Below are 11,552 nucleotides of genomic sequence, written 5' to 3'. Positions count from 1 at the left end.
AAACATATGTATCTATATAGGGTGCGGTTATAGTGAGAACCACAATTATCGTGAGAACATAAGAACCAATAAAATTACTGCATCTGCTATACAAATTAATGCATCCGCTATTAAATTTAATGCATCCAAAAAAAATAATTTTTTTGCTCCCTTCAGGATTCGAACCCAGCATCTGCATCAATCCACCAAGATGATGCATCCACCGTAGATTTTGATGATCGAATGGCTTAAAATGGTTCTCTGTTCTTATTTTATTAGTGGTTCTTATTTGAACCTCTCTATATATATATATTATACAAAAACCATTACATATATAAATACGAATATATGTAAGAAAATTATAAGATATGTATTCTTCTACAAATTACGTGAATTACATACACATCATTATACTATATGCAACAGAAGAAACGTACGTTATTCTGTTTGAGATCAATGGCTCGATTTGAGCGGTCGATACATGCACATACAATTGCAAAAATCGAATAATTTAAAGGTGCATTATCTTTGATAGAAAAGGGAGAAAAAAGTATATATTGGGAAATTAATGAAAAATCCTAGCCCTTGTTTTGATGATACCAAAAACTCTTAATTTTTCTTTTAATATACTAGTACTTTTCAAACTCAAGTGTTAGAGTTTATGTTTTCTAGTTAGTTTTCTGAAGACTGAAGACCGGCGAATTGAAGATCTGAAGATTGAAGACTGATCGACTGAAGATCCGATCAGTAAAGACCAAAGTCAAATATTGAAGATTTAATAGACGAAGATCTCACTGAAGAATCAGTTATAACTGATTAACTAATGCTGGCCACGTGGAATTAGCGGACTGATGCATAAGTCAAGCATCAATTGACATTCTTCCTCGGACTGAAGATTTTAAGTTAAAAGGAAGCCACATACACACCAAGTACAGCCGCATTAAATCCAGAGATATTGAAGATCGTCCTTTTCTGCAGAGCATTCCTTTTTGGTGCAAACTTTTCAGAGGCACCATGCTCCTGTACCTAGAGATGTCGTTCCTCACCAAATTCAGGAACCTCGAAGATTGAAGCCTCAACCAATCTTAAATTTCTCTCACAATGGTTGAATTCTTGAAGATCATCTTGCCAACGGATCTATTCAAGGCTTCGCCTATAAATAGAGCTCGAGGATCATCAACAATCTTCACCGATTCAAACGCTCAAGCTGAACCTCTGCCAAAATCGCAACTCAGCCCCTTCACTGCCTTCAAACAAAGTTTGAATCGAAGAAAAGAATACTCAAGGCCAAAATCAGTTCACTAATTACTTACATTCTCTTATTTCCTCAGGAAAATCCTTTGTAATATTCAAAGCCTAATCCCCCATTACAGAGAGCATGTTCTCTGTAATCTAGTTGGTATTTTGAACCCTTTTTAACTGAGCGGAAAGAGAGTTTGAGAGGAAGAGTTCGAGATAGTGGTATGAACTCAAGAGTTCTTAGCCTCCGCAAGCAAGACAAGTGTAGTCTTTGCAACTGCGAGTTAAGAAGGAGACGAGAAGTCCAATCCAGAGTATTGGCACTGAAACCTTGTTTCAGTTGAAGGTTTGTTGTGCACCCGTAAGCACAAGCTCAGAGTGATTGTCAGTGTGTTTAACTGATCGTGGACGTAGGAACTTGTTCCGAACCACGTAAAAACCCCTTGTTGTTTATTGCTTTCAGTTTTATCTTTCTTATCTACGCATAAACCTCTTACTGAACTGAAACTGATAAATCACTAAGTGAAATTTTAATCTGACAACGTGTTAATCACAAAAGCTATTTTCTAAGTTTATTTTCCGTTGCTGGTGTTATTAGTCTAATTGATAATTTTTTGGATAATTAGTAAGATTCATAACACTTCTCTGTTTTCAACATCTAGACTGAAGCCTTACGTGGATTATCAGTTAAAGCCTTGAGCCTAACTGAAATTAAAATACTGAGGTTATTTCAGTATCAGTCTACAACTCATTTTCAACTAAAAATATATTTGACTATTGAATTCAATCTAACTTCTTCAGTATCAGTCGATACTCCTTCAGTCATAACAAAAGAATTTGAAAAATAACCTACTGGTGTATCCCCCCCCCTCCCCCATACACCAGTTCAGTGACCCTTCGGGACCCAACAATATATTTTCATAATTTAATTTTCCACTATTTTCATATTTTCATATGTTTCACTTTTTCACGATTTTTACATATTTTATCACTACTAGAAAAACGCTCATAGATAACGGATTTTATCCGTTATCTATGAGCAAAAAAAGCGTTGTGTATAGTAGTGTTATCTATTATAGGTGTCATACACAACGGTTTAAAAACCGTTATCTATGAAGGGAAAAGATAACAGTACAACCACACATACATAACGGTTATAAAACCGTTATCTATGAAGGGAATAGATAACAGTACAACCATACATACATAACGGTTATAAAACCGTTATCTATATTGATTATACATAACGGTTTTCGACTGTTATGTATTATAATTTATCTGTTATCTATTCCATAATATATATTTTTTCATATTATAGTTAACAGTTTTTTATACTTTTTATAACGGTTTAAACCGTTATCTTTGTAAGAAAAAGATAACGGTTTTCGACTGTTATGTATTAGAATTAATCCGTTATCTATTATATAATATTTTTTTTTTCTCATAACATAGTTAACAGTTTTTTATACTTTTTATAACGGTTTAAACCGTTATCTTTGTAAGATATAGATAACGGTTTTTTGTACCTTATATAACGATTTTAACCGTTATCTTTAATATTTAATATTTTTTTTCACAATTTTTATGTTATTTATATCAAGAAATAAATAAATAACTTTAAAACAACAAAATGATAAAATCAACAATAACAATATTATATATTATCCAAAATATTCGTACATTATCATCCGAATGAACCAAGTATCAAGTATCTAAGATCATTACATATTTCGATTCACTTCCTGGCTTATCCACTCCGACAAAGTCCTCATCGACCTCTCAAAGGCTTCCTTCGCGCTCATCTCCATCTTGATCTTCCTCCCTTTCTGAAAGTAACATCCCTTGATAACATACAAACATATACGCCACTTGTCAAATACTCATGTGATGGAATTAAGAAAATGTAGCTATACTGTCACCGGAATAAAAGCAACACTGCATTGTTAGGTTCAAGATCAAATTCAGCTTTAATATACACTTTTAGAACATATCATGCAGTTTGGTTCTACTGTAATACATTCACATAAACCTTACGCGATGCTATCTAACAACAGTCCAATACCGTATAACACGATAAATGCAGAAAAAGATGAAGTACATCTAAAAGCTAAAAGTGACCAATACCGTATAACACGATAAATCTATTAAATAGTTATCAAGCAGAAAAACATTCGATTAAGGTAAGAGTAACCAATGTCATCACTAAAAGTGAAGTTGATTGAAATGGAAAAAGAGATCAAGATATGAAGACTGGAACTGAAAATGCAACCACATATTGGAAGGGAGAAAACAGAAGTGAATAATTATTCTGCAGTTAAGGAATGTATCTTCACAAGAATGCGGATGATAACCTTCCATTCACAATACATGCAAAACATGACTGAAGTATGCATGTTAGTTATGAAAAGAGAAAGCATACCTCCCAAGAAGAAGGTTCAAGCCAAAGGTTATCAACAACATCAAAGTTTGGTAACAGAAGAGCTATGAGACCACGGCCAACAGCCCAGACTGTATGGGGAAATTTTGTCTCCCTAGTCCACTACAGAAAATCAAATTTAAATTTAATTGAACCTGGTCCACATTATACAAAACATGAGCTTATTTAAATGCTTCCAGCTGTATTGCACAGTGGAAAGATAACATAGATGATGCATTACACCGGAATACTCTCAGGATATGCTTGCATTTACCAATCAGTGTAGACTACTCTTATTAGCAATAATTGTAGTCAATACAGTAACTTACATCAAGAGGTGGACTTAGCAGTTCTATTCCATTGTTTATTTGACCATATGGTTCCATTAGGTCAACAACATCCTGCAAATCCTCTTTTGTCAATGTCAGATCAAGATGTTTTACTATCATCTTGCTTATTCACTTCGCAATTTTGGTTTTCCCCACCCATCTAGGGACCAAGGGGCTGAAAGTCTGCATCATGGACATACATATCAAAATAAGTATGCGTAAATTGATAAGCCATCATGCCTATTGTAAAAGATAGTAGAAATCCCAAGCTCAAAAAGTCATGATTGTTTCTTAGCAAGCCTAAAAGGAAATATTGATGCCAAAGAAAAAAATAATCTGCAAATAAATATTGTTGGTATCTTCTAGTTCGTGATGTTCAAGCAATAGCAAAGATGGTAACCCAATGACGATGCATTTGCAAAATCAAATTGAAAGTGAAAACGAATAAGAAGCATTTTATTTCCGAATCAATTAAATTTCCAGCGGTTCAACGCATGTACCAAACTATTCACAAGCACAGCACAGATAGAAGCAGAGAGAAATAAAATAAAATAAAATAAAAATCAAAATGTTATTACAAAGCCATAAACGTTTAACAAACCTCACCTGATTGGCCTTCTTTGTTTCCTAAAACAGTCGAGTGTTTTTCAAAATCTCTCCCTGGGCGATGAACCTCAAAAATTCTGATAGCTTTATTGTATCCAGCAAATATCCTGATCAGAATAATATAATATCTTCAAATATACAAAATAGCTACATGTGTGAAAAACAGAAGTTCCTGAAAGACATAGGACTATCATAAGGCAAAGACTTAAAACCAAAAAAGACAGAGATCTGGATTCAGGGGCAAAGAAAAAAACAGACATGATCAGAAATTATCAAGCACGCGTCAATAAATCTACATGATAATCTACTTAATCACAAGATACTCTGTAGAAAAAATACCCAAATAACACCAACAAAATAGAAATACAAATACAGACCAACCTTCAAGTTTTGCGGCGTAAGAATCGCAACACGACTAGAGCACAGCTCCAAAAAGACAACCTGCAATAGACACATAACATTGCTATTTTGGGTAGTGACAAGGAAAATGGGGCATAATAATAATAGCAGAAGACCTCAAAGTACATTAAGAAGGGGTTTACTTTTCATGATTGTGTATTTTTATCCTTGTTACTAGGATTTTTCCAATCCTATCATTTTAATAGGATATGAATTAAACAAAATTAGCTCAAGTTATAGAAATTATCAAGGGTCTTGGGATATCCAAATTTCCAATCCATGACGCAAACAATGAATTATCATATACTACTACCACTAAGAGAAAAGAGTATTAGTACATACTCAAAAGAAAAGCACCTGGGGTTTCAAGAATTCTATCACAGCCTGAACTTCTTGGCAAGATTCCTGAAAATGACAGAGCAATTCCCTTAAGCTATTCTGATTTAATAACCAATTTCTATCCGAACAATGCAACAAAATTCCCAGCAGTAATCAGAAGGAGAAAAACAGTTGGAAAATGGTAAAAAGAGCTGATTCAGATCTACAAATTAAACTGTATAATCATGGAAATCTCAAAACAAATACACATCAAAATAACACCAAAATTACCGTAGAAACGTGGGCGGTTCCAACCAAATATACAATTGAGGATAATCGAATAACAAAGAGATAATTCAAAAACTTGAGCAAAATAGCTTGACAAAATTAAAAAATTTGATCAAAATAGCTTCAGATAATTTAAAAAATTCGAGCAAAAGCCCTAATCTAAATCATATTGTTACCAACAAAGTTCAAAAATTAGGGATTTGGAATGAGATTTGCGTAAGGGATGAATAATTAGGGATTCTACCTTGGTGGTGGCTATTGTAGAAGGCGGCGGCGACAGCGGCGGCTCCTAGGGTCTGCGATTGAGAGCTCGACCGGCGACAGCTGCTAGGCCTAACGGACGGAGAGAGAGAGACGGGTGCGGTAGGTGGCAGACGGAGAAGCAAAAAGCCCGATCTGCTGCTGCTGCTGCGAGAAGAGCGGCGTCGGCGGAGGAGAGGGGTGGTCTGCTCGTGCTCGGTGGAGAGGAGAAGGGTGCTCCGCCGCTCGATCTGCTGCTGCGAGAAGAGCGGCGTCAGAGGCGACGCGATGCAGGGTGGGTGGGGGCAGGGGCGGTCACTGACTCACTGGCACCGGCGTCCGGTTGCTCGTGCAGCGTCGTCCGGCGCGGCGTCACCGGGGGGAGGCGGCGGGTGTGTTAGGAGTATTGGAGCAGAAGCTTGAAAATTAGATTTTGAGTTAGGTTTTGAATTTTACCTAATAAAAATATATATTTATGAAAAAAAATAATGTTAATACATAACAGTTATATAACGCATTTCTTAACGGTAAAAAAACTGTTGTAAAAAAGTGTTAATAGATAACGGTTGACGTAACGGTTTATCAAACCGTTATGTATGTAACTAATAGATAACGCTAAAAGATAACGGATTACATCATACTGTTATCTATTGTTATGGATAACACTACATAGATAACGGATTTCTTCAGAACCGTTGTCTTTTCTAGAAAATGCGCTCATACATAACGGTTTTTTAAAAAAACCGTTATGTATGAAGTGTTATGTATGTGAAATTTTGTAGTAGTGTATAGGAAGGATAATTTTTCTCGTGCAGAATAGAAAAAAATTGAGCTATCCTTTTCCCCTAATTTTCGTTCCAATTATTAATAATATTATCATGGGAGATTGATGTGATAGTATTTTTCTTGGGATATTGATGTGATAACTGATAAACTATGTTTTTCACCTTAAAGAACATGTGATAGAAAAGATGGACTAATTTTTTTTCATATTTTCTCAGAGTTAATAGGCCAAACTATACATTCTCATTTAGCAAAAGGAAATAATATACATGACGATAAAATTTTTGAAGAAATTAGTCTCTTTAGAGGTAAATGTACAATTACACTTTCAATGATTTAAAAAAAAAAAAAAATCCCCATCATCCCCCAAACCTGTCGACTCCCCTCCCCCTACCCTCAAACCCTATTTTTCCTCCTCCAGTGCCACTGTCGCCGCTTCTCCCATGTGCCTCGTGCGCCCCTCGCCCCCTTGCCCCGTGCGTGCCCCTCTTTCCCCACGCCCAGTTGACCCGCCTTCCCAAATATGCAATGTCGCCTCTCCCCGTGGTTCATTGCGTCGCCGTTGCCGCAACACCTCTCCTCTCCCTCCCCCGCTGTTGCGTTGCTGCCGAGCCTTTTCTCACAAATTTCTCCACGCGGCCTTCCCCCGCGCTGCCGCCCCTCCAAAATTTGCAGCCCCCTTCCTCCTAAACCTGTCGTTGTTGCTGTGCCACTGCCACCAGGCAGCCATCTTCCCTTCGCGGCGCCGTCGCTCGCCTGATACCACAACACATTTTCAGGTTGCTTCACTTCTCACTTTCTGTCTCTCTGTGTTCATCTGCGGTGCGGCTGCCTCTTTCCTCCTCTACGGTGTCGCTGCCTCTTTTCCCCCTCCGCGCTGCCACCGTTGAGACCTCTATAGCTCCTCGCCGCTGCAACCTCCAAAAATTGTGATGATTACACACTCATGAAAAAGTGTATAATTGTGTAAAATGCATTATTACACGATTTTCATAAAATTGTAAAAATCGTGTAATAGTTTATTTTACATTGTTACACACTTTTTCACAAAAGTGTGTAATAGTTCAAAATACACTATTACACACTTTTTATGATAAAAAAGAATGTGTAACAATGTATTTTACACTGTTACACACTAGTATATTAGTCAGAATTGTTATTATTTTCATATTTTTATTTGTATGGCTAGAATCTCTTATGATTAAAAGATTTTGGGTACATTAAGATGTCGTCTTTCTTTTCATATTCCTCATTTTCTTACAAAAAAAATTCAATCAAAGAAACAAATCATTTCTAATTACCTCTTCATGTGATTAAGAAAACACAAAATTTCTAATTACCTTTTCATGTGATTAAGAGTATTTACGATCAAGGGGACACCAAGCGGTGCAACCTCCTGTGTGTGAACAGTGAGGTCCCGGGTTCAAACTCCACTGCTCCCTCTCCCCAACTCCCCCAAGTCAAAAAAAAAAAGAGTATTTACGATCAAACAATTGTTTATGTACAATGTTTTTTTTAGTACGCCATTATTGTGACGAGTGATAATTCAAGAAGTGTAATGTGATAGATAATTTTTTTTTGTAGTACACCATTATTGTGATGTGAGAGAGAATATAAAACTATAGATATACATACCTCGAGTCGAGCCACTATCACATTACAAGACAATCGAGTCCCAAAGAAGCCATGCCAATTTTCGATTGCATGGGTGAACACAAAAAATTTAGATGTAATTGTGATCTCACATATGAAAGTTTTAGAGGAATGCCCCATGTGATATAGTATATGAATACCAAAACAACCATTTTAAAAATTTACATTGTAATATAAGAAATTATATATTTGCAATGGTATAACTCTGTTATATAAAGTATGCGTTGAAAAATATTTGAGCAGACAATCAATGTAGACGGAATTGAAATAATAAAAAAGAAACTAAAATAACAATGTCATCTTAATTGACGAACCGAAATAAGAAATCTGTAGAATAATATTGGATCCACAACATTTGTCCCCGAGATATAATGGTTAAGATGAACTCGAGATGTTGCACCACATGTTGATATTTCGACGAACTACTAGATATTTGGGACTGAATATTTTCCTACGATTCGAACTATATGCAAAACATGATGGATAATTATAATACGATCGAAATGATATATTGAATGTGATAACACTCAATTTTGTAGGGAATTGAGTGTTTGATAATAATTTTGTGCTTGAATTGTTGTATCTTATGAAATGAGATAGTTTCTCAAACTTTTATGGATTTTTTCTGAAATATTGAGGCTGAATTAGGTTAAATGATCTAAATGAAAATTGAAGTTCGTTTAGATAAGAGTTTGTGAGCGCAGATGGATCACAAATCAGAGTTCAAGAAAGAGAGATATAATAAAAACAAGAAAGTTGCGTGCACTAGTGCAAATACGCACCCGAAGAGTTGTCCACCGTTTTTTTCTAAGGAAAGTCATGAACAAAACTGGCAGGTATCGTTTTTGCACCCAAGATGGCTGTTTTGGTTATAAAAAAATCGACAAAAAAAGAAACGGAAACGACGGGTGTCGTTTTTGCATATTTTCATGAATAACAACGATCATTTGTAGAGTTTGTCGTCGTTTACGTCCGAGATTAATTTATATATGTTTTTCTCAGAGTTTTGTCTATTTTTACACTATGTTTTCCTCCTGGGTCTATATATTGGTCATTTTCTTGACCTTTTAGAGGTTCTATTTTCATACGTTTCATATCGTAGCTTTATAATTTTATTGCTTTCTTAGTTTATAGAGCTTGGATTTGATTTCTGCAAAATTGAAGATTCAAGTTGTTCATTCTGAATTATTTTCCGAATTTTATGTATTTATTTAATTCAATTGATTTTCTTTTAATCTTGTCTTTGATTTATTTAATTAAGGGATAATTGCGTGAAAATACACAAATTTTGCCAAAAATCCATATTTGACGCGAAGTTAGGATTTTACATTTTAATACACCAACTTTTGTTTTTGTCCAAATTTGACACGACTTAATTCTTAAAAATTCAAAAACAACCTTTTTGTAAATAATTATACAAAGACCCACTTATGTTATTATTTGGGACATTTAAACCAAAACAAGATATTTCCGTATGATGTTTTCTTTTAATCTTTGATCCGCACCTAAAATGGTTTAAAAGAAAACATTATAAGGAAATATCTTATTTTGGTTTAACTGTCCCAAATTATAACATAAGTGGGTCTTTGTATAATTATTTACAAAAGGGGTTGTTTTTTGAATTTTTAAGAATTAAGTCGTGTCAAATTTGGACAACAACGAAAGTTGGTGTATTAAAATGTAAAATCCTAACTTTGCGTCAAATATGGATTTTTGGCAAAGTTTGTGTATTTAGGTGCAATTTTCCCTTTAATTAATTATGCCTAACTAATTGCTTTTCTGATTTAAGAGTTTGTATAGTCGATCGAATTTGTGCGATTGATTTGTTGATACCAATTTGCCTTCTAGCTTATGATTCATAATTTCTAGTGCTTGTTTCTTGTGAATTATCTGGCCAAAAATTTTCATGTTTTGTTGTTCAGTTTGAGAAATCAAGCAAAAGTTTTCATAATTGTTAAATCGATTCAGGAATGCATGATATAACTAATCTACTTTCAAAATTGATTCGTTAGAGAAGATTGTGAATATTTGTGTGATCTTTCATCCGGGTTAGATTAAATGGGTAATTGGATTTATAGGTTGAATTGATAGGTTTGATTAACGTAATTACTTTACATAGACTCTCTTTTACCTTTGATTTATATCTTTGTTTTATTTGTCATCATGGGCTCTTATTTATAGCTATAAAGTGTCTATGGGTGAAGGGGTACGAGGTGGTTGAGCCTAAACATGTGCGTGTAGTTTGGATTGAACAGGTACATCCCTTAACTCTGGGTCAGGCACATGCCTCCAGTATATCAACAACCGCCACATATGTGCCACGTTGCGCAATCGTAGCCACCTCTGCACTTCGTATCCGCTCTCCGACACATCGTCATGCGTCCCAGTACGCACCGCACTGAACCGTGTCTGGTGCACGAGCCACCACCGAGCCATCTTTTAAAGTCACTTAGGACAAGTGCGAAGTGTGCCTCAAAGTCTATTGCGACAAGTGCATGTGCCCGAACCTCGACTCGGAAGGTCCTCGTATGTAGAAAAATTGGCTAGCCATAACATGGCTAATACAAAAGGTCCCACTATGAACCATAGTGGTACACGCTTGAATATCTCCTACGAAAAAGAGGGATAAGATCAAGTGTCCCATAGTTTTATGTGTGTCATCGACTCACTGTGTCCCACTCTTATAATTATTATTATAATAAATATTTTTATAAAAATAAAATTTATTGATGAAATTAAGGTTTATTATAAAAGAAAAAGAAAAAATCATCCTATGAAAGCACAAAGATGCAGACTAAGGGCACGAAACTCCAAAGGAGATCATAAGACTAAAAAAGACTAAACAAAAACATCAAATCAAAACTGAATATTAAGACAGTCGTCCATTTCATCCGACCAACGTCCATGGACTATATTATTCATTGCCCTCATACTAGAACTATTATTGTTAAGGTCAACCACAAAATCCCTCGGCTTGTAACCCATTTCTCCCGCATTCCTGAGGCGACCTTTTATGCTACCTTCCGGGCTGCATGCAAAGGCTCCCTTCCCATGCCCTTTCCCGAGCCCTTTGGACGGCCACGTCCACGCTTCGGTTCAGAGAGCATCTGCATCTCCTGATTAACCTGCTCATCTAACCGACTAATACGACTAGCAATATCCTCCGGAGCAAGAGAGGACTGCCTATCACCGAAGCAAACAGTAACCTGTTGACTCGCCTTGATGGCGTTTTCCATCGCAAGTAACTTAACCACCTTCACCTCGTCCTCCATTTTCTCCACCATTTCCTCTTCGATATGATG

General features: G+C 35.8%; 1 protein-coding gene across 2 annotated transcripts; it reads right to left on the bottom strand.

Moving 5' to 3' along the window:
* Window positions 1-2,852: 2,852 nt before the first annotated feature.
* LOC131021940 (probable inactive ATP-dependent zinc metalloprotease FTSHI 5, chloroplastic) lies at window positions 2,853-4,906 on the bottom strand. 2 transcript variants are annotated; one of them, XM_057951283.1, is made up of 5 exons: window positions 4,828-4,906; window positions 4,570-4,676; window positions 3,964-4,146; window positions 3,638-3,757; window positions 2,853-3,059 (listed from the first exon to the last, which is right to left on the bottom strand). In XM_057951283.1, the coding sequence occupies exons 3-5, from the start codon at window positions 4,081-4,083 to the stop codon at window positions 2,940-2,942; spliced, it is 360 nt and encodes a 119-aa protein (XP_057807266.1). In that variant the 5' UTR covers window positions 4,084-4,146; window positions 4,570-4,676; window positions 4,828-4,906; the 3' UTR covers window positions 2,853-2,939. The 2 variants fall into 2 exon arrangements, with proteins under 2 accessions (XP_057807266.1, XP_057807267.1); XM_057951284.1 differs by having other exon boundaries at window positions 4,570-4,838.
* Between the last annotated feature and the right edge of the window lie 6,646 nt (window positions 4,907-11,552).

The sequence above is a fragment of the Salvia miltiorrhiza genome, chromosome 4 (assembly GCF_028751815.1).
Source record: "Salvia miltiorrhiza cultivar Shanhuang (shh) chromosome 4, IMPLAD_Smil_shh, whole genome shotgun sequence".
Taxonomy (NCBI): domain Eukaryota; kingdom Viridiplantae; phylum Streptophyta; class Magnoliopsida; order Lamiales; family Lamiaceae; genus Salvia; species Salvia miltiorrhiza.
Note: the sequence above shows the minus strand (reverse complement) of the source record. Positions and strands in the feature narration are given on the sequence as shown.